Source organism: Drosophila navojoa, chromosome 4 (genome assembly GCF_054131105.1).
Source record: "Drosophila navojoa isolate 15081-1374.11 chromosome 4, UAZ_NAV_1.0, whole genome shotgun sequence".
Classification (NCBI taxonomy): Eukaryota; Metazoa; Arthropoda; class Insecta; order Diptera; family Drosophilidae; genus Drosophila; species Drosophila navojoa.
Window position 1 is genome coordinate 50260 of NC_142892.1, and position 26672 is coordinate 76931.

The 26672-nt window shown below is 41.3% G+C and overlaps 9 protein-coding genes and 3 pseudogenes across 9 annotated transcripts; 5 read left to right on the forward strand and 7 right to left on the reverse strand.

Annotated features, from left to right (window-relative positions):
- Nucleotides 1-1137: 1137 nt before the first annotated feature.
- On the forward strand, nt 1138-2146 carry LOC108650568 (brachyurin). Its single transcript, XM_018099755.3, has 2 exons — nt 1138-1726; nt 1786-2146. Exons 1-2 carry the CDS (start codon nt 1168-1170, stop codon nt 2097-2099), a joined length of 873 nt encoding a protein of 290 aa, XP_017955244.1. The 5' UTR covers nt 1138-1167; the 3' UTR covers nt 2100-2146.
- A 44-nt stretch (nt 2147-2190) lies between these two features.
- LOC108658868 (brachyurin) lies at nt 2191-3400 on the forward strand. The gene is made up of 2 exons (XM_018111516.3): nt 2191-2971; nt 3032-3400. Exons 1-2 carry the CDS (start codon nt 2416-2418, stop codon nt 3343-3345), a joined length of 870 nt encoding a protein of 289 aa, XP_017967005.1. The 5' UTR covers nt 2191-2415; the 3' UTR covers nt 3346-3400.
- Nucleotides 3351-5540, reverse strand: LOC108650346 (brachyurin). The gene is made up of 3 exons (XM_018099462.3): nt 4303-5540; nt 4059-4234; nt 3351-4001 (listed from the first exon to the last, which is right to left on the reverse strand). Exons 1-3 carry the CDS (start codon nt 4824-4826, stop codon nt 3385-3387), a joined length of 1317 nt encoding a protein of 438 aa, XP_017954951.2. The 5' UTR covers nt 4827-5540; the 3' UTR covers nt 3351-3384.
- Nucleotides 5541-6980: 1440 nt separating this feature from the next.
- On the reverse strand, nt 6981-8557 carry tant (tantalus). The gene is made up of 2 exons (XM_030388494.2): nt 8334-8557; nt 6981-8264 (listed from the first exon to the last, which is right to left on the reverse strand). Exons 1-2 carry the CDS (start codon nt 8402-8404, stop codon nt 7502-7504), a joined length of 834 nt encoding a protein of 277 aa, XP_030244354.1. The 5' UTR covers nt 8405-8557; the 3' UTR covers nt 6981-7501.
- Nucleotides 8558-9330: 773 nt separating this feature from the next.
- Nucleotides 9331-10196, forward strand: LOC108652528 (serine protease 1). Its single transcript, XM_018102736.3, has one exon. It carries the CDS (start codon nt 9364-9366, stop codon nt 10156-10158), a length of 795 nt encoding a protein of 264 aa, XP_017958225.1. The 5' UTR covers nt 9331-9363; the 3' UTR covers nt 10159-10196.
- A 713-nt stretch (nt 10197-10909) lies between these two features.
- Nucleotides 10910-11804, reverse strand: LOC108652515 (serine protease 1). Its single transcript, XM_018102721.3, has one exon. The coding sequence runs from the start codon at nt 11774-11776 to the stop codon at nt 10967-10969; it is 810 nt and encodes a 269-aa protein (XP_017958210.1). The 5' UTR covers nt 11777-11804; the 3' UTR covers nt 10910-10966.
- A 3016-nt stretch (nt 11805-14820) lies between these two features.
- On the reverse strand, nt 14821-15666 carry LOC149091293 (serine protease 1 pseudogene; annotated as a pseudogene).
- A 2186-nt stretch (nt 15667-17852) lies between these two features.
- Nucleotides 17853-18691, forward strand: LOC149091294 (serine protease 1 pseudogene; annotated as a pseudogene).
- Nucleotides 18692-19330: 639 nt separating this feature from the next.
- On the reverse strand, nt 19331-20182 carry LOC149091295 (serine protease 1 pseudogene; annotated as a pseudogene).
- Nucleotides 20183-20695: 513 nt separating this feature from the next.
- LOC115565624 (serine protease 1) lies at nt 20696-21542 on the forward strand. The gene has a single exon (XM_030390831.2). The coding sequence runs from the start codon at nt 20729-20731 to the stop codon at nt 21503-21505; it is 777 nt and encodes a 258-aa protein (XP_030246691.2). The 5' UTR covers nt 20696-20728; the 3' UTR covers nt 21506-21542.
- Nucleotides 21543-22177: 635 nt separating this feature from the next.
- On the reverse strand, nt 22178-23032 carry LOC115565655 (serine protease 1). Its single transcript, XM_030390863.2, has one exon. It carries the CDS (start codon nt 22997-22999, stop codon nt 22220-22222), a length of 780 nt encoding a protein of 259 aa, XP_030246723.2. The 5' UTR covers nt 23000-23032; the 3' UTR covers nt 22178-22219.
- A 1435-nt stretch (nt 23033-24467) lies between these two features.
- On the reverse strand, nt 24468-25450 carry Jon65Aiii (Jonah 65Aiii). Its single transcript, XM_018110313.3, has 2 exons — nt 25144-25450; nt 24468-25080 (listed from the first exon to the last, which is right to left on the reverse strand). The coding sequence occupies exons 1-2, from the start codon at nt 25401-25403 to the stop codon at nt 24516-24518; spliced, it is 825 nt and encodes a 274-aa protein (XP_017965802.1). The 5' UTR covers nt 25404-25450; the 3' UTR covers nt 24468-24515.
- Nucleotides 25451-26672: the final 1222 nt, after the last annotated feature.

Consider the following 26672-nt stretch of genomic DNA (forward strand, 5'->3'; position numbering starts at 1 on the left):
AGCTCTAGTCGAGACTGCTCGACTACGAGATCCCCTGAACCCTACAAGCAACTGATATTTCAAAAATTATTAGCAAACACACACGCACACACACACACACACACGCATACATACAAATACACGCACACACACACGCATACAAACAAACACACGCATACACACACTCACATATACAGGCGATTGCGCTTGGGTTGCGCTGCAGTGTTGGCAATATAATGAAAACTTATTTGTTGAATAATTTAATTTCTAGACGTACGATCGTAATGAAACTTTCAGAACGTAATCATAATGTTAAAATGTATGTGTATACCGAAGCTCAAGTCTCTAGTATTTGATATACGACTTTTACAAAGATGATGGTGAGGGGGTGAATTTAGGTGTGGGGGGTAAATTTTAACAAAAACCGAAATTGTATAAAATTCATCTTAATATACATTTTAAATTTGGAGACTCTAGCTTGAAAGATGTAGGAGATATAATTATTTAAGTGATCTTCGATAAGGTTTTTTATCGATAAAAAAATATCGGAATGAGTTATCGTTTTTTAGTGATAAACTCGATCTGCGCGTGATATATACGGACATTTTAAAAAAAAGTTGAAGTCTCTAGCTCTTATATCTTCTGAAATCGACGCGTTCATACATACGGACGGACGGACGGACGGACGGACGGACGGACGGACGGACGGACGGACAGACAGACGGACAGGGCCAAATCGACTCAGCTTGTCGTCCTGATCAAGAATATATATACTTTGTGGGGTCTGCCACGCCTCCTTCTGCCTGTTACATACTTTTAACAAAACCATTATACCCTGATTTCCCATTTTCAATGGGTTCAGGGTATAATAAATCGGTTGAATAATTAAGCTGAGTTCATTTACTTTTAGCTCAAACCAAATAATAAGGATTAAATCAAGGTATATAGAAAATAGATAAAGAAATAATAATAAGAATGTTCTTTTCAAGGAATTTCCCAGGTATAGGTTTATTAAATAGCACACGCCAATAATCAAGACATCGGAACTAGAAATAGCCACAATCAGTATTTCATTGTAAATCAAATGATTAGGAATATGCGATAGCTTAAGATATATGATGCAGTCGCTTAGCTTTATTTGCTATAAAAGATCGTCGACTTGATCAAGTTTCTTCAGTTGTTTTCATCATGAAATTCGCGTGTGCTTCGATTTTGCTTCTTGTTGCCGTTGTCGGCGCCAACGCCGTGGACTGGAAGTCCCTCAAGTCATTGGACGTTGATGCCAATGTGCCCATGATTCGTCGTCACGATTCACCAGCCGGGCGCATCACCAGGGGCGAGACTGCTGGACGTAATCAATTCCCTTATCAGGCGGGACTCCTGCTCTACGTCGAAGGAGGCGCTGCCTGGTGTGGAGGCACTGTGATCAGCGAACGATATATTCTTACGGCTGCTCACTGCACAGACTCTCTAACCACCGGCGTGGATGTCTACCTGGGCGCATGGGATCGAACCAATAAGAAGGAAGAGGGTCAACAGATTATCTTTGTGCAGACTAAATCCGTGATTGTGCATGAGGAGTGGGACCCGTCCACCCTCACCAATGATATCTCTCTCATCAAGCTGCCCGTGGAAATTATATTCAACGAATATATTCAACCAGCTAAGCTGCCCGTCAAGAGTGGCCAGTACAGCACATATGCTGGCGAACAGGCTATTGCCTCTGGCTGGGGGAAGACTACCGATCGTAAGCTCTAAATTAGATTTCTGTCGAAGTACTCAGCTTATGGTGCTAAATTTTTTCAGAGGCAACTGGGGCCACTGACATTTTGCAGTATATTACTGTCCCCATAATGAACAACTCAGGCTGTTCACCGTGGTACGTTGGTGCCGTGAGCTCAACGAACATTTGCATTAAGACCACTGGCGGCACTTCCACCTGCAACGGCGATTCCGGCGGTCCTTTGGTATTGAATGACGGCAGCAACACCCTAATTGGCGCCACTTCCTTTGGCATTGCTCTTGGTTGCGAGGTTGGCTGGCCAGGTGTGTTCACACGCGTCACCTCCTACTTGGACTGGATCGAACAAAACTCCGGTGTCGTTAACAAGGGCATTTAAATTTGAAAGCGTGCTTAGAATAAAAACTTACATTGTCGCATGAATAATCTTGAATATTTTGGATTTTCTGGCTATTATTAGGAAATAATATTTAAAAATCAAATGTAAAAGCAAGTTAGCTAACGTTATCAATTACGTAGCACTTTTTATAGCCACTATTAGTTATTTATGGATCAGTAGCAATTTCAGCAATCATCGTAAATAGGTTCTTCCAAGACTGATAAGCGATACTGTGTGAAGCCGATTAGTTAACTGTTTGGCCATTATGTGGCTATATAAGATTATACCCAATGGTTTGTGAGCTCAGTTGGCAAATATGAAATACGTTTACGCATCGGTGCTGGCCCTATCCGTTGTAATCGGTGCCACGGCCGTGGACTGGCAATCCCTCATATCCGTCGACATTGATCCCAAATTAACAATTCATCGCCCTAATGTGCATGCTGGACGCATTACCAGGGGTGATACAGCTGGCAGAAGTCAGTTTCCGTACCAGGTTGGACTAATGCTCTACCTTGAAGGGGGCGCAGCCTGGTGTGGTGGCTCTTTAATTAGTGATCGTCATGTGATTACTGCGGCTCATTGCACGGACAGCTTGACCACGGGTGTAGATGTCTATCTGGGCGCCTGGAATCGTACTAACAAACTAGAACAAGGTCAGCAGATTATCTTTGTGCCAACCAAATACGTCACTGTGCATGAGGGATGGGATGCATCCACCCTAACCCACGATATATCGGTCATAAAGCTGCCCGTGCCTATTGAGCTCAATGAGTATATTCAACCCGCTCAACTGCCCGTCAAACAGGAGTCGTACAATGCTTACGTCGGTGAGCAGGCGATCGCTTCCGGCTGGGGCAAGATCAGTGATAGTAGGTGGTGTAAATGGTACAGTTAATAGTATCACCACTAATTAATATCTCCTTTTTAAGGTGCAAGTGGTGCCACTGACATTCTACAGTACATTAATGTGCCAATCATGAAGAACTCGGGCTGCTCACCCTGGTACGGAGGTATTCTGACCAGTAACGTAATCTGTATCAAGACCACTGGCGGCACATCCACCTGTAACGGCGACTCCGGTGGTCCTTTAGTCCTGGCGGATGGCAGTAACACCTTGATAGGTGCTACCTCCTTCGGCATTGTTTTTGGTTGTGAGATTGGCTGGCCAGGAGTGTTTACGCGGATCACATCGTATTTAGATTGGATCGAGAACAACACTGGCGTGGTTAATCATGGTTATTAATGCTGTTTGCTTAAAATAAAGGTTTATTTTACTTGGCAGCTACAAGAAATAAAAATCGAATTCTGATTTCTGTTTGGAATGTGGCCGTATGCTAAGATTCTCCGACGTATCTTCGTCGGACAATGGGTGATGGATGTCCAGTTCGTCGGGTACATCGTCCACCATCTGATGTTCATGTTTGTGTTGCTGCTTGGCATATTTCTTGACATACTGATCAAAGAAAATAGCTTCAGTGGTATCCTGGTGCGAATGCACGCCTGTCTCGTCGCTAATCCAGTCTAGGTATGAGGCCACCTTCGTGAAGGCAGCCGGATAGCCACGATCGCAACCATATATACTGCCAAACGAGGTGATGCCAACCAGAACACGTTTCTTTGAATGACGACGCTGTAGCACAAGTGGGCCACCAGAATCACCATTGCAAGTAGATTTGGCATTGCGTCCACTGGTGCATATGTTTGTGCCGCGAAAGGACAATGGAAAATTACGCTTACAGGTGCGATCATCGACTATCTGCAGTTGGACATAGCGCAGCACATTGCTTATGGCATGCACACCTGTAGCATAACGTCCCCAACCGGACGCAATACCAAGCTTGTTTTTAAAGCTGCGATACTCGTAGTGCCGTTTTGGCAACTGTATGGGATGGATGCGCTCTGATAAAACAAAAAGGTTTAGTTTCAGATGCTTTAATAAGATAAGGAATAGTTTACCGTTAAAGCTAACAGCATGTGGCAGACGCACTATTGCTATGTCATCTTTCAAGCGTTTCGGATTCCAGGTGGGATAGATATGAAAATTGCTGCTCGGCACCATGAGACGCACCTGTCCCGACTCCTTAGCATTCTTAATCTCATTTGCTCCCAGAAAAACCAGCGCGCGTTTGGCCCTGTAAACGGGAGCAGAAGGCGCAGCTTAGCTAAACATAAACATGGCTGCTAATTTATCTTGGCCTACATGTCCACACAGTGTGCAGCTGTTAGCACATGCTGCTCCGAGATTAGCGAGCCGCCGCACCAATAGAGACCCTTTGGACGCTGCAGCAGCATGCCTACTTGATAGGGAAAACAATGTGGATTGCCCACATCGCCGCCAAAGATACGATCCATCGCCATAGCACCGTCTGGTAACATGCTGTCCATCAATGGTGTTGTTTCCAAATTTAAAACCAGGGGCTCTGGCTCCGCTGAAATGTCCGCAGAGCCTGTTGAGCTGTCGCTGATGCGGCTATCGTCATTGCTAGCGCTCATTTCCGCATCTAGTTCGGCGGATAAAGAGGCGATTGATGGCGTTTGCCACTTTGGCATGCCAAATGGTCCCGGATACATGGACACTAAATACATGGGCTTAACCTGTTGCCAGTCTAGTGCAACAGCCACATGGATGCAGCGGCGCCAGGTCATCCAGGTGACCAGCAACAGAAACAGGCGTTGTGCTGTCAATGTCGCAATAATTGAAACACTTGCCGACTGTAAAACCATTTGCTTTGCTTTTTCTTGCTGCTTACTGCTGGCGCACGCATTTAATATTTAATTGAAATTTAATTAAGCTGTACACACACATGCGTGAGTGCACGCATACGCACATACACAAAGAGTCTTCCTGAAATGGTTTCCCGTTTAGTTTTTGAAAAGCCGTTACGACGGGCGCGTAAATTTTACTGCCTTGATACTCTCCTTGGTCTTGGACTCTCGTTGTCGATCAGCGTCTCGCTAACAACTGTGGTGGCGCGCGCATGTTGCAAACATTTTTATAAACTCTTTTCTTTGCTTTAATTTTTTCGTCTACTTTGATGCATTCATTGGACGTCGAGAGCGGCTGCGACAGCGGCGTCGCTGCCAATCGCATTCGCTTCAATATACCATTTTTGCATTCACGCTCTCCTTGCACTATTTTGTCTCTCACTTACACTCTCTTGGTATCACTCTGTCTGCTCTCTTTCCCTTATTCTCTTGCGACCTGTGTGTTACGCTTGCGCTTTTATTATGTTTACATCGTATTTCTTTTGACATTTGTCATTCGCCCTTTGGCGCCGGCTCCTACTATAGTGTGCGTTTTTCGTGTTGTGCGTGCGCAAGCCAAATCTGGACAAGCATCGTCGACGGTCATATCTGCCCGTTGCTCGCTGTGTTGTTGTTATTACCATTTACAGTTTGAAAAGTGAATATGCATACATATACATACATAGCTGTAACTCTAGTTACTAGTTACATCACGCGTGTGTGTAAGTTCGTGTGTGTGTAGGCTGTGAAATGCGCAGCATGCGGTAAAATGCTTTCATTCACAAACATAGCGCATGTTGTTATTGTTATTGTTGACGGCAAAAGGTAAGTGAAACAAAAAACATTACACGATACATTTGTCTTTTGCCTTATTTACCCCGCTCAGCGCTTTGACATGCCCCTTATACTGTAGAAGCACCGATTACATGTTTATTTGGCTCCAAACAGTGGGCTGCATCGTGTTTACTCACATGCAAAATTCGCGAACTCACAACCCGTACATTTTGCAGTGTGGGTTGCCCACTGTGCCACCAAGTCGGCTGGTTGTCTTTTCTCCTCTTCACTTAAGCCAAGGTTATTGCCAGGGTACAGCGCAGTTATAGGCAAATTAACAGCATTGCATGCATGTGAATGAAACTGAAGAATTTTTGATAGCAGGAAATCAAAAATATCTGAGCACCCCATCCCTTCTTTTACAACTACTGCTAACGTGTTGCATACATATAATTTTATAATTAAATTAATTCGTTGAAATAACTTTAATTTGGTGTTGAAAGTATTTCTTGGTTTGCGGGCTGGCATTATTGTTTTTGTCGATTTAGGAAATGCGGCTCACTTTGCCTGCCAAGCGAAGCAAATAAATCAAATCGTCTCGCGGATCGGTGATATGTTCAAATGTAATGAGGCTACCAACAACAAAATACAACAATCAGCGGCGACTGCATTGGAGCAATTATAACAACAGTAATAACAGCAACAGCCACACAAAATAAAAGCAGCGGCGTCGATTATGCAAATCTTTGCGCCCCTCGTTTTGGAAGACTTTTTTTTTGCGGCTAGCGCTTGCTAGCTGTGCTTTTTATTTAGTTTCGTGGAATAATAAGCGTACGAGGGGAATCGGCCCACATGCTTTAATAAATACTTGTTGTTTTGTTTATAGACAAATATTAATTTTATTGTTATTGATTTTTCATCAATATAATAATAATATTATTATTCTTGTAAATACTAATGCTACAAAATATGTATGTCCTTTGATTTTTTTTTTTTTTTTTTTTAAATACGCTTGGATGATGAACCCAGAGTATTGAATACTCGGTGCGTTGTATTAAAAGTTTACTTTGCTTTTCTTGATTTGTTTCTTTACTTCGTTTTGAGTTTCATCCGTCGATATTTAATGCATAATCGGAATTATGAGTACCGCTCTTGCATATTGTATATGAATGTACATACATATGTATGTGGATATGCAAGTACATATGTATGTGTGTTTGCTGAATAATAATAAGCACCTGAATTTTATTGCACTTGCTAATGCATTTGCCGTTATTTAATTTAGCACCACGATCGAACTATTTATCATTTGGATAATGTCAGTGATTACAATTCATTTCTCTTTACACTTTATGATCGTTTAAATTAAATTATTTTTTGCTTTATTAATTTGTTGCTTTTACGGCAGTGAAAATTCATTTTAGCATTGCGCATGCAGTTCCTAGTTGAGCTTAAGACAAGTAATAGATACTATTAATACATTATAAATTGGTACAATTCTATTCATTGCTAAATCAAATTTCGAATTGAATTCAGGCTTACATACATATATTTAAGACCATACATTAACATAGAATATAAATAGTTTCAGCTGTTCAATGCAAATGATGTTTAAATTAAATTAAATTAAATTATGTTTTAATGCTCAACTGCACTTACTATGTAAACATTAAATCAACAAAATCTTACATAAGACTTAGCTGAATTGATAAACAGTACAATTGACAAAGATCCCGCTATTTTATATTCGCATTTATTACGATGATGCGAATTACTTCATTTGACATCTCTCCTGAATCTGTTAATGTATTTAAATTTTAGCTTGTTTCATTCTGTTCATCAAAGCATCTTCTTAAAGACCATCCGACGACTCCCCCTATCTATTCAAATGTCGGCGTATGTCTCGCTAGTTGCATATCGTCCATGAATGTACTAACTGTTGACTTTACATCCATACTGCTGCTAGTTGGTACATCGTCGCCAGTATCAGACATGGCGCTGTCCAAACTTTTATTGAGTCGATCGTGGAATTCGGCCATTGAGATCTTTTTAAGTGCAAAACGTTTGCCGAACGTTTTCTTAACCTTCAAGCGGCGTTTCTTGATAAGATTCTTGTTCTTTGTGAGGCCATCGTTAAAGGAGATGGCCCGTCGCAACTTGCGAGAACCGAACTTAACTACCCGCACTTGGCTGGTAATGGCGCATTCCTCGCTATCGTCTTCAGCATCGGCGGCATTTTCATCGCTGGGCTCCTCGAATATAGTCTCCAGACTTGTAGGCGTAAATTTCTTCATACGCTTGCTCGTGTAGATCTTCTCAATGCTGCGCAGCATCTGTTCATTTGTTTGCACCTCATTACGTTTCTTCTTCACTTCTGTACGCATAATGGTGCTGCACACCCGATTAAAATTGTCTTTTGAGACGCGAGTGGGCATTCGCCGTCGGGCAACTCCGCCGCGACGACCATTGCGGTAGCTGCTGCTATAGCTATCGCTTTCATCGTTATCCTCGCCGCGGCTAAGCTGCGAGTCCACCTCATCCGAGTGGTCCGTATCTGGGCTTTCCGAGTCCAGCATCTCATCCGCTGTGTTTGTGACAGCCGCTGATTTAGGACTCCAAGAAAATTTGGAATTCGGTGCAGCGCTAAAAAATTATGTTGTCTCCGTTTACTTTTAATGTTGCTTTTTGCTTCTTTTGCTTCGGTGAACTTACCGATTCTCTGTTAAGACAACCTCTTGTGGTTGAAAACTAATCGTTGCAAATTTGTGCACAATATTTTCCATTATTCAATCTATAACATGCTGATGAGTTTCAAGATTTTTTCCAGCGTTTTTATCGCTTGGTGTTGATATTTACTTTTTCCCTTTTTTGATTGTTAGGTGGAAGCTGAAAATGAAGCAACTATGTATGTTATTTAACATAGCAGGGAAACATAGCTTAACATATAATGTGATGTTAAGAACAATGTGCGAAATTTAATTTTATTTGGGATCTTATACTTATGTTTGCATTCCAGATAATTTATTATTATTAATAAAATAATTAAGTAGCAGCAATTTCGAATGTTGTGACTGCTTCAGCTTTAGAGTTTACAGCTGTTTTTCTCAGTTATTAACATACCTTTTCATTTGCTCGATTTCTAATCGATGTATATCGATTCAAAGTTGCTTTGCTTCGATTGAATGCCTAATGTCATTTCCAATAGAGGTCGTCTCACAATACCGGGTAAATTTAAAATTGAAATACGTTACGAAAATACAAAAATGTATTGAACATTAACGTGCGTTTGTCAAAACGTACTGAATATTATAAAATGTTAAAAAAGTGTATAAAATAATTACCTAGGTGTCATATAATTAATTATTGTTTTGCAATTTATAAATGTACTATTCTGATGAATGATATGCAAAACTGCTTTAGATATAATATAAGGTAGTGGAGTGGTTTCTTCTAACCTAGAAATGGAATAACCTGTGGCCCCTATATATTATTTGTATATAGGTAATATTGAGATGTTGTCGGGGCAAATAAAGGTTATGGGCTTGCGAAACTTTGATCAGCGCACAATGCGTTGGCAACTCAGAAAACTTGTTATCTGCATTTCTTTTCGAGCGTTGAAATAAATTAATATATATTCAATTTGAATGAGTGTCTGATATCTTTTGAAGTACAATTGATATGATAGAAAACCCATATAAAATACGCTTCATTGCGGTCGAAAGACACCAATTGTGTGTTAAGCATGAAGGCTTTCATAGTACTTGCTTTGGCAGTCGCTGCCGTTGCCGCGGAAACAGTAGAGCAGGTCCATCCCAAGGATCTACCTATGTCGGCCAAGATCGAGGGTCGCATTACCAATGGCTACCCCGCATATGAGGGCAAGGCCCCCTACACCGTTGGCTTGAGCTTCAATGGCTGGTGGTGTGGTGGCTCCATCATTGCTCACGACTGGGTGCTGACAGCTGCTCACTGCACCAACGGCGCCAGCTCTGTGACCATATACTATGGTGCAACGTGGCGTACCAACGCCCAGTTCACCCACACCGTGGGCAGCGGGGAGTTTAGACAGAACCACAACTGGCCACACAACAATGGTAATGATATCGCTCTGATCCACACTCCCCATGTCGATTTCTGGTCAATGGTCAACAAGGTGGAGCTGCCCAGTTTCAACGACCGCTATAACATGTACGATGGCTGGTGGGCTGTTGCCTGTGGCTGGGGTATTACCTCTGATGGCGGCTCCCAACCCGATTGGCTGCAATGCGTGGATCTGCAGATCATCAGCAACAATCAGTGCTCCCAAACCTATGGCCCCCAGCCCGATGGTATTCTGTGTGTTGCCACGCCCGGCGGTAAATCTACCTGCAGCGGGGACTCTGGCGGCCCATTGGTGCTCCATGATGGTGGCAAATTGGTGGGTGTCACCTCTTGGGTTTCTGGTAACGGCTGCAGTGCTGGTCTGCCATCTGGCTTCACTCGTGTCACCAACCAATTGGAGTGGATCCGCGACAACTCAGGCGTTGCCTACTATTAAATTAAAAAATAATAAAAATAAATGAGGCTTGAAAACTACGTGACCATTTAGTTACTCACTGGGAAAATCGGATAGGGATATGCAGTCACATGAAAAATGGAAACTTTTAATCTATAGATCGATATAACGGTTCGTTCTTTCTGTTGTTCATGAAATTTAGCCTGATTAATCTTACTGTCAGCCCCATGGCACTCTAGCGTTTTGATAGAGCTTCAAAAACATAGTATCAAAAGTATTTCCAAATAAATAGAGCATTGGGATTAATTGAAAAGCAAATACATCAATTTCTGTTGACTTCTAGAAATTGCTTTTAAAATTCAGAAGGTTTTAATTGCTATGGAGCTCTTGCAGCACAAGGTATGCTATCATCAAGTACTACTTGAGTGCTTTCACTTAAATCAAGCCAAAATAATCTGGTCGTTTGCCAGATGTTGATTACTAAATTCTCACGGATATGAAACTGGTACTTCGCTGACTTTGGCTAGTAGGGGTCTACCCATGCGCATAAAGATTGTTTATCAGGAGTTGCTCACTATCAGTTGCCCCCGAAATTTTTATGAATGAATTTAGCCATGTGAATAATAATCTATGTTTCGATTACGGTCTATCGCGAACAAGTCTTGTCAGTCCGATATAAATACAATTTCCGCCAGTTGAGATTAGATAGTTAACTCAAGTGAATTGAACTTTTAAGTGGGACTTGCTTATATTAAGACGGACATGATAGTAAGTCCACTGGTGCTCATAGAAATGAAGTGCAAACTGAGAGCCGATGGCTTTGAATATTTATTATTTAGAAGTATTCCGTTTAGTAGGAGATACCAGTATTGTCGCGAATCCAGTCTAGGTAGCCAGTGACACGAGTGAACCCACCGGGTTGGCCGGCAGTGCAGCCGTCCCAATGACCGAAGGATGTAATACCCACAATACGGTTGCCGTCGTGTGTAACCAATGGGCCGCCAGAGTCGCCGCTGCAGGTGGACTTGCCGCCAGATGTATTGATGCAGATGGTGTTATCGATCACGTAGCCACCGCCATAGACGTTGCGACACTCGTCGTTGCTGATAATCTGGACATCTACGCAGTTCAGATAGTTGTGCATGCCGCTGTCATTGGAGGTGTGTCCCCAGCCAGAGGCCACAGCCCACCAGCCATTATAACTATTGTAGCGATCGTTGTAGCTGGGAAGCTCAACTTTATTGACCAAGTGCCAGAAGTCGACATGAGGTGTACGGATGAGGGCAATATCGTTGTTCAGCTGATCATTGTAGTGAGGATGACGGATCTGGTCGTTGCCACTCACCCAGTGGGTGAACTGAGCCTCATGACGGAAGCTGGCACCATAGTAGATGGTCACGCCGGAGCCATCTTTAATGCAGTGGCCGGCAGTCAGGACCCAGGTGTGGCCAATAATTGAACCACCGCACCACCAGCCGCCGTTGAAGCTCAGGCCTACAATATAAGGTACCTTGCCCTCATAGGCTGGATAGCCATTGGTAATACGGCCCTCGATGCTGCCCGGCTTGGGCATATCCATCACCCGCAAAGGTTTCTTCGCTCCGGTGGGGACAGCAGTGGCTGTTGCTACAGCAAAGATCAGAAATACGAACAACTTCATTCTCAAATGTCTATTGTGGTCTAAGCAAACATTTCCAATGCTTATATACACTTTTGACTTTCTCATATCGAAGTCTCTTAAAATTCTTATTTTTCTAATCATGGCTCATAAATTTTATTCGTGTCTACTCCTTGTCCGAGGCTGATAAGTTAAGGACGGTATTGAAAGTTTTTTGTATTTCAATAGCACGAATTGAATTTAATTGATCTTATGTATAAAATCTTGGTTCATAAATTTAATTATTGCCTAGTCATTGTTTGGTCTGATAAATTGAGCACCTCGATATGCAGTGGACATTTGATATACATATATATCGATCAGAAGTAGACGTGGCATATATCATATATGTAGAATTGCAGCGGATAATGACCTGAGCTGATTTTGCAGGAAATCATGATTTCATTTTAATTTAAGCAAAATCGTTCATTTTTTAAAACTTGAAAATTGTTTATATTAGGCTCACTTGCAAACCCAAGCAATATATGCAAATATAGAATATTTAATATGAAGTGCCCCTTAAATAGTAACTATAGTATTTGTAGATCCTCGACTAAAAGTTTAACGTGGTAATTTGCTCGATTGACTTGTCCGCAGTTATTCTAGTTTCGGAGCAACTTGGGTTTTGACACGTTCAATAATGTAGTTTCGATTAAATGTACTGAGTATCTGTCAGTACGCGGTTTTTACAATTTCCTTATCTGTGCAAATAAATTAAAGTCTTTGCTAACCAATTTGAATAGGTGCCATATAATACTCTAACATTGTGATTGATTAAAATGCGAGTACGCCAACTTCTGCTAACTCTTTAAAATCACGACTTTGATTCGTGACCAAATGATATATCAGATAGATCGTAGGAAACTGCATCAAACTGGTTTATAAATTGGGTTTTCGCAATGTCGTCTTACAGTCTGCCTGTCCGTTGCTAGACTAGAAATTGGAGAAATCGGAAGCATAGACCGATTGCTACCTTTGTGAAACTTCTAGATACATTTGCTAGTAGCACAAATTGGCACTAAATTTAAACGAAACGTTGGAGATCTAGGCTTTAGCATATAAATTGCTTATTAGGAATCACTCATTAACTATTGGCACCGATACTTTTATGAATGAGTCTCAACTTCGATGGCCCCCTGCATAGTTTGCCAGCCAGATTTAAACACGATTACCGTCAGTTTATATAAGATAATAAACTCAAATGAAGAAGGATGGGGAAGATGCATGTGAGTAGAATGTAAAAATATACAACTCAAGTCTCATGAGCCGTCAGCTTTGGCTTCTGCTTGGATTTTTAGTAGACAATCAACACGTACTTATTTAATGTCTATCAGAATAAAACTTTCCTAAGCCCGCACAGGTTTCTTTCCTTCTGCGGACTAATTCTTGATATTAACTCAGCCTTTAGCAATTAATCCCTTAAAAACTAAAAATTTTTATTATTTTACATTCTAGTCATTTGTTCTCCTAGCTTAGACAGATTTTGAACTTCAAATCGGGAGTTTAAGAGGAGTTTAAGTAAAGAGCCACAAATGATCTTAAAGTTATACAATCCCAGTTAAAACTTAGATATATATATATATATACACATATATCTAAAATCCATTATTATCAACCACCGGATGCTTCATTTTATTGATTCTCAACGACCGTATATGCAAGTCTAGTCATATCTTATCGATGAAATGTACCCACACCTAGCTCAATTCATACAATCGTGTTATCTGTGCAAATAAATTAGAGGTTTTTTGAGTGATTTGAAAAACTGCCGCACAATACCAAAAAAATTATGAATTATTACAATCAAAGACTTATCTTCAATACTTCCTGTTGTATTTCATTGATCCTTCTAACATAGACTGTTTTGTAAATAACATAACAGTATGTAATAATAAAAACAATATCAATTTATCAACCTTACACAAAGCATAATTAACTACAAGTGAATTGTATGTAATGTATAAAGGGTTTATATGTATACCCATATGGTAAATGTACCCACTTGAATGTCGCTATCACATCCTGTGATCCTATCCTGGGAACATTGCCTCACAAGCTCAGTCGCTGCAGCAGAGCGCGTGCTGATGTGTGTTTGCGTATGTATATAAGTGTGTATGTGGCTTGTTGAGTATGTATAGGAGAAGCGCAGAATGATACGAATATTAGCTCTTCGAAGGCTTCAGAGGATCTCGGGTACAAACAGTCTTGACTAAAGCACCCTTGCTTATTTTATACGTTGTTGTTCGAAATCATTTGATGGAACTCTTTGAATGCGAGTTTTATATGCACATCCTTAAGTGTTATCGCGATCTATTAGTTGATAAGCAAATTACTAGCTAGTATAAACGTTTTGAGAGCTTCTTTGATATATTGATTAACAAATTAACAAATTTAACGGATGTATATATTATATATCAAAGCCTTAACTGTACACCAAGATATAATTCACTCAGAAAATAGTATAAAACCGACCTGGTTTATTGTACCTGATATGAGTTGTTTAGTTACCAGATTTTCATAGTACTCGCTTTGGCAGTCACTGCCGTTGCCGCGGAAACAATGAAGCAGGTCCATCCCAAGCAGGTTCATCTACCTAGGTCGGCCAAGATCGAGGGTCGCATTACTAATGGATACACCGCTAATGAGGGCAAGGCATTCTACACCGTTGGCTTAGTAGCTTCAATAGCTGGTGGTGTGGCTCAATTATTGCTCACGACTGGGTGCTGACAGCTGCTCACTGTCCCAACGTCGCCAACTCTGTGACCATATACTACGGTGCAAAGTTCACCACAATCGTGGGCAGCGGAGAGCTCAGACAGAAAAACAACTGGCCACACAACAGTCGCTCTGATCCACACTCCCCATGTCGTGCAGTTCAGTATAGTGAAGTAAAGTTTGTGTAAATATTCAAAGATCATTCATCATTCATTTGTAGGCCTAGATGAAATATTTAGAGGAAATATAGTTATGAAATGCCTTATGGACATTTCTATATTCTATACTCGCATTGTCTAGTTAATACGAACTGGCAAAAAGAATAGATTTTGAATGCTTTCTTTAATTTACTTATGTCAGCAATAGTTTAATAATAAGCAATTCCAGTGTGGTCACGGATCCAGTCCAAGTGATAGGTAACACGCTGGAAGCCAGATGGATGTCCAGATTGACAACCGGCAGCTGAGACCCAGTTGGTCACGCCGACCAGTTTGTTGCCGTCATGTGTGACCAATGGTCCGCCAGAGTCACCACCGCAGGTCGACTTGCCATCAGGAGTTCGCACACAGAGAATGTTGTCGGTAACAGTTCCAGAACCATATGTTCGCTGGCACTCGGAGTTGTGAATGATCTGCAGATCGACGCACTGAAGCCAATCGGGCAATGGGCTACCATCGTAGGTGCCGCCCCAGCCGCAAGCAACAGCCCACCATTCGTTGTAGTCATTGTAGCGATCATTGTAGCTGGGTAGCTCAACCTTGTTAACCATGTGCCAGAAGTCCACGTGGGGAATGCGGATCAACGCAATATCAGCGTTGTGGTGGTTGATGATGTCGTTGCGGCTGACCCAGTGGGTGAACTGGGCGTTAGTGCGCCAGGTGGCACCAAAGTATACTGTCACATCACTACCCGTGCAGTGCTCGGCAGTTAGGACCCAGGTGTGGCCTATGATGGAGCCACCGCACCACCAGCCGCCGCTGAAGCCCAAGCCAACAGTATAAGGAGCTTTACCTTCATAGGCTGGGTAGCCATTGGTAATGCGACCTTCGATCTTGTTGACCTTTGCAAGGTCCTTGGGATGTACAACCTCCTCGAATGCCGAGGCAGAGGCGACAGCCAAAGCCAGAATAGTTATCAACACTTTCATGATGAATATTCAACTTGTGGTTTTTAAAGTTGCTCAACGGCCTTTTATACTTGCTTTGTCTTGATAGAATCACGATCATGTAAGGTCTTATCTAGCCGCTTAAGAGTCTATAAATATTCCTTGAGTTCTATAAAATCCTCTCTGATAATTTTTAGTGAGGAAATAATTTACATTTTTATACCCTGAACCCATTGAAAATGGGAAATCAGGGTATAATGGTTTTGTTAAAAGTATGTAACAGGCAGAAGGAGGCGTGGCAGACCCCACAAAGTATATATATTCTTGATCAGGGCGACAAGCTGAGTCGATTTGGCCCTGTCCGTCTGTCTGTCCGTCCGTCCGTCCGTCCGTCCGTCCGTATGTATGAACGCGTCGATTTCAGAAGATATAAGAGCTAGAGACTTCAACTTTTTTTTAAAATGTCCGTATATATCACGCGCATATCGAGTTTATCACTAAAAAACGATAACTCATTCCGATACTTTTTTATCGATAAAAAACCTTATCGAAGATCACTTAAATAATTATATCTCCTACATCTTTCAAGCTAGAGTCTCCAAATTTAAAATGTATATAAAGATGTATTTTATACAATTTCGGTTTTTGTTAAAATTTACCCCCCACCCCTAAATCCACCCCCTCACCCTCATCTTTGTAAAAGTCGTATATCAAATACTAGAGACTTGTGACTCGGTATACACATACATTTTAACATTATGATTACGTTCTGAAAGTTTCATTACGATCGTATGTCTAGAAATTAAATTATTCAACAAATAAGTTTTCATTATATTGCGACTGCAGCGCAACCCAAGCGCAATCGCCTGTATATGTGAGTGTGTGTATATGCGTATGTTTGTTTGTATGCGTGTGTGTGCGTGTGTTTGTTTGCATGCGTGTATGTGTGTGTGTGCGTGTGTGTTTGCTAATTATTATTGAAATATCAGTTGCTTGTAGGGTTCAGGGGATCTCGTAGTCGAGCAGTCTCGACTAGAGCTTTCTTTCTTGTTTTTATACCCTGAACCCATTGAAAATGGGAAATCAGGGTATAATGGTTTTGTTAAAAGTATGTAACAGGCAGAAGGAGGCGTGGCAGACCCCACAAAGTATATATATTCTTGATCAGGGCGACAAGCTGAGTCGATTTGGCCCTGTCCGTCTGTCTGTCCGTCCGTCCGTATGTATGAACGCGTCAATTTCAGAAGATATAAGAGCTAGAGACTTCAACTTTTTTTTAAAATGTCCGTATATATCGCGCGCATATCGAGTTTATCACTAAAAAACGATAACTCATTCCGATACTTTTTTATCGATAAAAAACCTTATCGAAGATCACTTAAAAAATATATCTCCTACATCTTTCAAGCTAGAGTCTCCAAATTTAAAATGTATATAAAGATGTATTTTATACAATTTCGGTTTTTGTTAAAATTTACCCCCCACCCCTAAATCCACCCCCTCACCCTCATTTTTGTAAAAGTCGTATATCAAATACTAGAGCTTCTTGTGCTTCGGTATACACATACATTTTAACATTATGATTACGTTCTGAAAGTTTCATTACGATCGTACGTTTAGAAATTAAATTATTCAACAAGTAAGTTTTCATTATATTGCCAACACTGCAACGCAACCCAAGCGCAATCGCCTGTATATGTGAGTGTGTGTGTATGCGTGTGTTTATTTGTATGTGTATGTGTGTGCGTTTGTTTGTTTGTATTCGTGTGTGTGTGTGTGTGTGTGTGTGTGTGTGTGTGCTATTTATTATTGAAATATCAGTTGCTTGTAGGGTTCAGGGGATCTCGTAGTCGAGCAGTCTCGACTAGAGCTTTCTTTCTTGTTATATATTTTTTTTAGTTTATTGATATACACAAATTGGCGGTGCATTCAACCGCCATGAGGTCGATAATTCGGGGAAGGTGCATAAGAGTTTTGTATTTAGTAAGCAGTTAGTATAATCTAATCGTCATTTTCATTCTTCTTATGGTGATGTTTCATCTTTAAATAAGAATAAATTGAATATGAGCAAATATATGTATGTGATTTATGACTTCATGAGTTTTCATACCTTTATCAAGTGTTTATGAATTTTCAAAGACTTTGTATAAATTGTGACCGCTTATCTGGTATTATTATTTTTTATTGTACATAATTTATAATGCAGTCAATTTAACAAAATGCGTGTGCTCAAATTTTGTATAAAATCAGCTGCAGAAATTACTGACGCTCAGTTCGTATCAATATGAAGGTATTCATCACTATTCTCGCTTTGGCTATTGCCTCCGCTTCTGGCGCTGCGTTGCCCGGTGCTGCAGAGAAGGCTATCAACATAAAGGATATCTCTGGCCGCATTACAAACGGATATCCAGCCTACGAGGGCAAAGCCCCCTACACTGTTGGTCTTGGTTTCAGCGGCGGCTGGTGGTGCGGTGGCTCCATCATAGGCCACACCTGGGTGCTGACTGCCGAACACTGCACGGGTAGTGATGTGACAGTATACTTTGGTGCCACCTGGCGAACTAACGCCCAGTTCACCCACTGGGTCAGCCGCAACGACATCATCAACCACCACAACGCTGATATTGCGTTGATCCGCATTCCCCACGTGGACTTCTGGCACATGGTTAACAAGGTTGAGCTACCCAGCTACAATGATCGCTACAATGACTACAACGAATGGTGGGCTGTTGCTTGCGGCTGGGGCGGCACCTACGATGGTAGCCCATTGCCCGATTGGCTTCAGTGCGTCGATCTGCAGATCATGCACAACTCCGAGTGCCAGCGAACATATGGTTCTGGAACTATTACCGACAACATTCTCTGTGTACGAACTCCTGATGGCAAGTCGACCTGCGGTGGTGACTCTGGCGGACCATTGGTAACACATGACGGCAACAAACTGGTCGGTGTTACAAACTTTGGCACATCTTCCTGCACATCTGGGGCTCCTGCTGGCTTCCAACGTGTCACATATCACTTGGATTGGATCCGTGACCACACTGGAATTGCTTACTATTAGTATGACATTTTGAATAAAAAATAAACTTCATTGAACAGTATCTCAGAGTCCTCCCCTTAATAATCCATTTATGCATAGCACTAAAAATTAAAAAATCAGATGTTAATTATAAGTGTCTTTGGAAAAATTTTTCAAAATTCGTAATATTTTCCATAATTTATAGGATCGGGGTATCAAAATTCCAATTAATAAAGCTGTGCTCTAACTCTGCTAGATCTTAAGGATCCTGACGGACTGGTTATTGACGAATCGAAGGTTGATATTTGAAATATTTTCGTATACATTTGTGGGTAGATCAAATTTGTAAAAGTTTATTATGGAAAAAGCTAGTGTAACTTATCTAAGGTGGGAAATCAAGCTTAAATTAAATTTTAGGTGACGGGCAAGGCGCGCTGACTGTTTGAATGCTCGCGTTGATCCTAGAACGTAAATGAGTTAGATAACTAGAACTAGACTTGATAATCGAGATTGTTTGAATATATTATTATAATTCATTATTGTGTCGAGCTAAATTCTTCAAAGCTTGTATTTTATATTTGAGAAAATTTACAGATAAATCCTAGCCATACACCCGTCCCTAGAAATTTCCTACATGTTGTGAATCGTTAATATTTTCCACAACAATTTGCACTGCACCATTGGATCAGTTAATAAAAACACTGCTAATAAGAATGGGTTTTTAATGCTTTATTTAAGTCGTAAAGCAGCCATAGCTTAATAGTAGGCAATTCCAGTGTGGTCACGGATCCAGTCCAAGTGATAGGTAACACGCTGGAAGCCAGATGGATGTCCAGATTGACAACCGGCAGCTGAAACCCAGTTGGTCACGCCGACCAGTTTGTTGCCGTCATGTGTGACCAATGGTCCGCCAGAGTCACCACCGCAGGTTGACTTGCCATCAGGAGTTCGCACACAGAGAATGTTGTCGGTAACAGTTCCAGAACCATATGTTCGCTGGCACTCGGAGTTGTGAATGATCTGTAGATCGACGCACTGAAGCCAATCGGGCAATGGGCTACCATCGTAGGTGCCGCCCCAGCCGCAAGCAACAGCCCACCATTCGTTGTAGTCATTGTAGCGATCATTGTAGCTGGGTAGCTCAACCTTGTTAACCATGTGCCAGAAGTCCACGTGGGGAATGCGGATCAACGCAATATCAGCGTTGTGGTGGTTGATGATGTCGTTGCGGCTGACCCAGTGGGTGAACTGGGCGTTAGTGCGCCAGGTGGCACCAAAGTATACTGTCACATCACTACCCGTGCAGTGCTCGGCAGTTAGGACCCAGGTGTGGCCTATGATGGAGCCACCGCACCACCAGCCGCCGCTGAAGCCCAAGCCAACAGTATAAGGAGCTTTACCTTCATAGGCTGGGTAGCCATTGGTAATGCGACCTTCGATCTTGTTGACCTTTGCAAGGTCCTTGGGATGTACAACCTCCTCGAATGCCGAGGCAGAGGCGACAGCCAAAGCCAGAATAGTTATCAACACTTTCATGATGAATATTCAACTTGTGGTTTTTAAAGTTGCTCAACGGCCTTTTATACTTGCTTTGTCTTGATAGAATCACGATCATGTAAGGTCTTATCTAGCCGCTTAAGAGTCTATAAATATTCCTTGAGTTCTATAAAATCCTCTCTGATAATTTTTAGTGAGGAAATAATTTACATTTTTTTTATATATTTTTTTTAGTTTATTGATATACACAAATTGGCGGTGCATTCAACCGCCATGAGGTCGATAATTCGGGGAAGGTGCATAAGAGTTTTGTATTTAGTAAGCAGTTAGTATAATCTAATCGTCATTTTCATTCTTCTTATGGTGATGTTTCATCTTTAAATAAGGATAAATTGAATATGAGCAAATATATGTATGTGATTTATGACTTCATGAGTTTTCATACCTTTATCAAGTGTTTATGAATTTTCAAAGACTTTGTATAAATTGTGACCGCTTATCTGGTATTATTATTTTTTATTGTACATAATTTATAATGCAGTCAATTTAACAAAATGCGTGTGCTCAAATTTTGTATAAAATCAGCTGCAGAAATTACTGACGCTCAGTTCGTATCAATATGAAGGTATTTATCACTATTCTCGCTTTGGCTATTGCCTCCGCTTCTGGCGCTGCGTTGCCCGGTGCTGCAGAGAAGGCTATCAACATAAAGGATATCTCTGGCCGCATTACAAACGGATATCCAGCCTACGAGGGCAAAGCCCCCTACACTGTTGGTCTTGGTTTCAGCGGCGGCTGGTGGTGCGGTGGCTCCATCATAGGCCACACCTGGGTGCTGACTGCCGAACACTGCACAGGTAGTGATGTGACAGTATACTTTGGTGCCACCTGGCGAACTAACGCCCAGTTCACCCACTGGGTCAGCCGCAACGACATCATCAACCACCACAACGCTGATATTGCGTTGATCCGCATTCCCCACGTGGACTTCTGGCACATGGTTAACAAGGTTGAGCTACCCAGCTACAATGATCGCTACAATGACTACAACGAATGGTGGGCTGTTGCTTGCGGCTGGGGCGGCACCTACGATGGTAGCCCATTGCCCGATTGGCTTCAGTGCGTCGATCTGCAGATCATGCACAACTCCGAGTGCCAGCGAACATATGGTTCTGGAACTATTACCGACAACATTCTCTGTGTACGAACTCCTGATGGCAAGTCGACCTGCGGTGGTGACTCTGGCGGACCATTGGTAACACATGACGGCAACAAACTGGTCGGTGTTACAAACTTTGGCACATCTTCCTGCACATCTGGGGCTCCTGCTGGCTTCCAACGTGTCACATATCACTTGGATTGGATCCGTGACCACACTGGAATTGCTTACTATTAGTATGACATTTTGAATAAAAAATAAACTTCATTGAACAGTATCTCAGAGTCCTCCCCTTAATAATCCATTTATGCATAGCACTAAAAATTAAAAAATCAGATGTTAATTATAAGTGTCTTTGGAAAAATTTTTCAAAATCCGTAATATTTTCCATAATTCATAGGATCGGGGTATCAAAATTCCAATTAATAAAGCTGTGCTCTAACTCTGCTAGATCTTAAGGATCCTGACGGACTGGTTATTGATGAATCGAAGGTTGATATTTGAAATATTTTCGTATACATTTGTGGGTAGATCAAATTTGTAAAAGTTTATTATGGAAAAAGCTAGTGTAACTTATCTAAGGTGGGAAATCAAGCTTAAATTAAATTTTAGGTGACGGGCAAGGCGCGCTGACTGTTTGAATGCTCGCGTTGATCCTAGAACGTAAATGAGTTAGATAACTAGAACTAGACTTGATAATCGAGATTGTTTGAATATATTATTATAATTCATTATTGTGTCGAGCTAAATTCTTCAAAGCTTGTATTTTATATTTGAGAAAATTTACAGATAAATCCTAGCCATGCACCCGTCCCTAGAAATTTCCTACATGTTGTGAATCGTTAATATTTTCCACAACAATTTGCCGTGCACCATTGGATCAGTTAATAAAAAAACTGCTAATAAGAATAGGGTTTTAATGCTTTATTTAAGTCGTAAGGCAGCCATATCTTAATAATAGGCAATTCCAGTGTGGTCACGGATCCAGTCCAAGTGATAGGTAACACGCTGGAAGCCAGATGGATGTCCAGATTGACAACCGGCAGCTGAGACCCAGTTGGTCACGCCGACCAGTTTGTTGCCGTCATGTGTGACCAATGGTCCGCCAGAGTCACCACCGCAGGTTGACTTGCCATCAGGAGTTCGCACACAGAGAATGTTGTCGGTAACAGTTCCAGAACCATATGTTCGCTGGCACTCGGAGTTGTGAATGATCTGCAGATCGACGCACTGAAGCCAATCGGGCAATGGGCTACCATCGTAGGTGCCGCCCCAGCCGCAAGCAACAGCCCACCATTCGTTGTAGTCATTGTAGCGATCATTGTAGCTGGGTAGCTCAACCTTGTTAACCATGTGCCAGAAGTCCACGTGGGGAATGCGGATCAACGCAATATCAGCGTTGTGGTGGTTGATGATGTCGTTGCGGCTGACCCAGTGGGTGAACTGGGCGTTAGTGCGCCAGGTGGCACCAAAGTATACTGTCACATCACTACCCGTGCAGTGCTCGGCAGTTAGGACCCAGGTGTGGCCTATGATGGAGCCACCGCACCACCAGCCGCCGCTGAAGCCCAAGCCAACAGTATAAGGAGCTTTACCTTCATAGGCTGGGTAGCCATTGGTAATGCGACCTTCGATCTTGTTGACCTTTGCAAGGTCCTTGGGATGTACAACCTCCTCGAATGCCGAGGCAGAGGCGACAGCCAAAGCCAGAATAGTTATCAACACTTTCATGATGAATATTCAACTTGTGGTTTTTGAAGTTGTTCAACGGCTTTTTATATTAACGTTATCTGGATAGAAATGCGGTTTTTCTGTGTCTTATCTGTTTGTCAGAAGGCTCATAAATATTCCTTCAGTTCAATTAAAATGTCCAAGTTTTTTATTATTTAGGCTGCCATTTGAATTCGTTTTTCAAGAAGTCTTATCTGAGCCTTTTGCTCATAAATAATAGATTTGTCTATTCAGCTTTGAAAGTTTTAACTCTTATTTCAATACATGTTGTCCAATATGAAAATGAAACATATGAAGTTGGAGAACTAGGCGGATTTCTTTAGTGTAAATGGTTTTTGTTTGATTTATTGTTTATTATAACATAAGCTTAAATATAAGAGAGTCCGAGGAAATGAAGAAAACTAAGATAAAACTGAATTATAAACATTATGATAATATGTGTTGTAGGATCAGTTTTTCTCTAAGAGTCAGAAAAAGGCAGAGATTTGCTTTAATTGCTCATTGAGTTGGCAACTCATATCGTTCTATAGATTTGTAAGTATACGTATAAAAACTTTTTAAATTATTCTATTAAGTCTGCTTTTAGGTGCTGCGTTAAATATATTTTTCCATTTCTTTTCGAGTTAAATATTTTATAGCCCGCTGCTGGGCATCAGATTTTCATACGTTTTTTTGTTTTATAAGATAGCTTATCAAAAAGTTCTACTCATTATTACTGAAAGGTATAATGGTTTTGCCAAAAGTATGTATCAGGGAGATGATAGCATCGCAGACCCCATAAAGTAACTGTCAAGCGCAGTTCCTGCGAACTGGGCAATTAGCAGAGCGCCTAGTTATGTGTACGTGTGGATGTGGAAGAATGATTAGAACATCGGCTTGCAGGTTTTAGGGTATCTTTTAGTCGAGACGTCTCGACTAGAACACATTTTCTTGTTTTATTTATTTATTTTTTAACGGATGATAGGTAATTTATATAGCGCTGGCGTGATTGTTAGAGGCAAGATATAACAAAACCATTATATCCTGATTTTCAATTTTCAATGGGTTCAGGGTATAAAAATATAAGATATATTTAAAAAAAATTTGACTATAAAATGTATGAGAGTCGATTAAAAACTATCTACCAACCATATATTTTCGTATTCCATTTACTCTACATTCCATTTTTGTTATGTTTTGTAAGATAGCTCTGTATTATGCCTTTGAGTTAATCTAATGATCTAATAAGCATGTCTACACCCTCTACATTAAGTTGAAAAGAAATTATTGAGCTATGAAGTATTGAACAGATCAGATCTTTTGGCACAGTGAAACTTATGTTCTGCATACCATAAAAGGTGAGCGAAATGTGGAACTCACACCAAAGATGGTAGCAGGCATTCCTTAAGCCCTTGATTCTAAGATTATTTTTTATGTTATAGTGAATGAGTTCTAAATTGTCAACAATTTAAAAATCGAAAGGAAACACTTTTTTTATATAGAGCTCAGTTTATTGTGGAATATTTTGAAAACGAATTTAGTAGGAAATGCCAGAGTTGGTCTTGATCCAGTCCAAGTAGCTGGTCACACGGGTGAAGCCAGAGGGAAGGCCAGATTGGCAGCCTGAGCTGGACACGAAGGAAGTGACACCAATCAAGCGACCAGTGCTGTCCAGGACTAATGGGCCACCGGAATCACCCTGGCAGGTGGATGACCTGTTAGGGGTGGCAATGCAGATGACCTTGGCGGAGGCAACGGCGGAGCCATATGTGGATTGGCAAGCCGCAACAGAGATAACTTCGAAGGTCTGGTATTGCAGGGTGTTAGTCACACCGGAAGCGCTATCGGAGGTCTTGCCCCAGCCGGAGGCGGTAGCCTTCTGGCCGGCGTAGGTGGAGTAGCTGCTGGCAATCGGTGGCAACAAAACCTTGTTAATGTAGGCAGTGAACGCAACGGATGGAGTCTTGATCAGCGAGATGTCGTTGGCCAGGGTGTTCGAGTTGTAGCTGGTGTGCTGCTTGAAGTTGGAGCTGGAGATGGTCTGGGTCAGTTTGGCGTTGGTGCGGACCAAAGCGCCGTAGTAGATGGTCACCGAGGATGCACTGCAGGGAGACAAAATAGAATAAGCCTTGTGGAATAATTATATTTCAGATGGAATCACTTACCCGCTGGTGCAATGAGCGGCTGTCAGTACATACTGGTTACCAATGATGGAGCCACCGCACCACCAACCACCGCTAGAACTAGAGAAACTAAGTCCCACTTGGTAGGGGAACTGGCCCTCATAGGCAGTCTTGCCGTTGGTTATGCGTCCCTCAATTGAGGGCACGTTGGGCAAATCACGGGGATGCATGGGTGCACCCTGTGGTACAACACCAGCAGAGGCGGCGGCGATAGCCAAGGCAAGAACTACAAACACTTTCATAACGATTGTTGTCGAACGAATGATTTCCCACTGGCCATTCTTCGCATTTTATAGCCAACTTGTTATCAAATGGTTTGCGATTATATTTAGTTCAAGATCAATGAAACTCTTAAGATTTACCTGTGGACACCGTCTTATCAATGCTTAAATATTAAGTTACTTAGATTACAAACCACAAGCTACAAAAATTCAACACCACTTGAGCTGTGGGTCGGACGGTAAACGTGCGACACTTAAGAGGCTCTAACTGATTTCTATTTATAACGGCGACATAACGAAAAGATTCCTATCTGACTGATTTACGTTCATGAGAATTAATATATAAAATAATAAATAAAGTCGCAGACCCCATAAAGTACATATATTCTTGATCAACACGACGAGCTGAGTCGATATAGCTCTGTCCGTCTATCCGTCCGTATGAACGTGTATACCATACGCAGAACGAGTTTGCTTTATTTGTTCGATAGCTTATCCGATAACTTTTTTATCGAGAATAATCGAAAAATTGAATTTTTTTTTAGGTTCATTGGAATACTATTAAGCGTGGAGACTTCAGATTTACTGTGTATATACATATGATGAATATAAATATTTTATAATCAACAGATTTTGGATGCCATGCCCCCCTAGCCCTAAATTTGTAAAAAACGTATTTCAAGTACTAGAGACTTGTGCTTTGGAATGTACACACATATTGTACACCATATGAGTATGCTATGAAAATTGCATTAAGATTGTATGTCTACAAAAGAAGTTATTCAACAAATAAATTCCCATAAGATTGCCCACACTGCAGCGCAGCCGAAGCGCAGTCGGTGCTTGGAGGGTTCAGGGTATCTTCTAGTCGAGCAGTCTCGACTGTTTTTGTTTTTGATAGTTTTGTTACGCTTACTTAAAAAACTTTAAATCCAAAATTATAGCTATCAAACTGTTAGCTTAAATATCTTATCTCAATGTAGGCAGAAAAGAGGAAAGGACAAGATTATTATCTACGTCATAGGAAATTCCGTATATTGCTTTGTTTTGCTACAGTTTATAAATCTAAAATGTTGATTAAACGATAATTGATTGTTTTCTTAGCAATCATCACTGCTTTGGTTTTGGCTTTCAAGTGACGGATATTCCTAGTGATTAGCTCAGTAGTTCAAGTATATATTCCGTATACGCAACGTTGTCCCAAATGTTGCTGTCTCATTGCAAAAAACAGACGCATGGCTGCTGAATCTGGAAAATGAAATCAAATCGTTTTACGTGCTGAGCATGCAA

Coding starts and splice junctions, on each gene's coding strand:
- LOC108658868 (XM_018111516.3), top strand. CDS start 2,416: ATGAAATACGTTTACGCATCGGTGCTGGCCCTATCCGTTGTAATCGGT. Junction 2,972..3,031: donor CTGGGGCAAGATCAGTGATA/GTAGGTGGTGTA, acceptor CTCCTTTTTAAG/GTGCAAGTGGTGCCACTGAC.
- LOC108652528 (XM_018102736.3), top strand. CDS start 9,364: ATGAAGGCTTTCATAGTACTTGCTTTGGCAGTCGCTGCCGTTGCCGCG.
- tant (XM_030388494.2), bottom strand. CDS start 8,404: ATGGAAAATATTGTGCACAAATTTGCAACGATTAGTTTTCAACCACAA. Junction 8,265..8,333: donor GTTGTCTTAACAGAGAATCG/GTAAGTTCACCG, acceptor ATAATTTTTTAG/CGCTGCACCGAATTCCAAAT.
- LOC108652515 (XM_018102721.3), bottom strand. CDS start 11,776: ATGAAGTTGTTCGTATTTCTGATCTTTGCTGTAGCAACAGCCACTGCT.
- LOC115565655 (XM_030390863.2), bottom strand. CDS start 22,999: ATGAAAGTGTTGATAACTATTCTGGCTTTGGCTGTCGCCTCTGCCTCG.
- LOC108650346 (XM_018099462.3), bottom strand. CDS start 4,826: ATGGTTTTACAGTCGGCAAGTGTTTCAATTATTGCGACATTGACAGCA. Junction 4,235..4,302: donor GCTGCACACTGTGTGGACAT/GTAGGCCAAGAT, acceptor TCCCGTTTACAG/GGCCAAACGCGCGCTGGTTT. Junction 4,002..4,058: donor ACATGCTGTTAGCTTTAACG/GTAAACTATTCC, acceptor TTGTTTTATCAG/AGCGCATCCATCCCATACAG.
- LOC108650568 (XM_018099755.3), top strand. CDS start 1,168: ATGAAATTCGCGTGTGCTTCGATTTTGCTTCTTGTTGCCGTTGTCGGC. Junction 1,727..1,785: donor CTGGGGGAAGACTACCGATC/GTAAGCTCTAAA, acceptor AAATTTTTTCAG/AGGCAACTGGGGCCACTGAC.
- LOC115565624 (XM_030390831.2), top strand. CDS start 20,729: ATGAAGGTATTTATCACTATTCTCGCTTTGGCTATTGCCTCCGCTTCT.
- Jon65Aiii (XM_018110313.3), bottom strand. CDS start 25,403: ATGAAAGTGTTTGTAGTTCTTGCCTTGGCTATCGCCGCCGCCTCTGCT. Junction 25,081..25,143: donor GCCGCTCATTGCACCAGCGG/GTAAGTGATTCC, acceptor GTCTCCCTGCAG/TGCATCCTCGGTGACCATCT.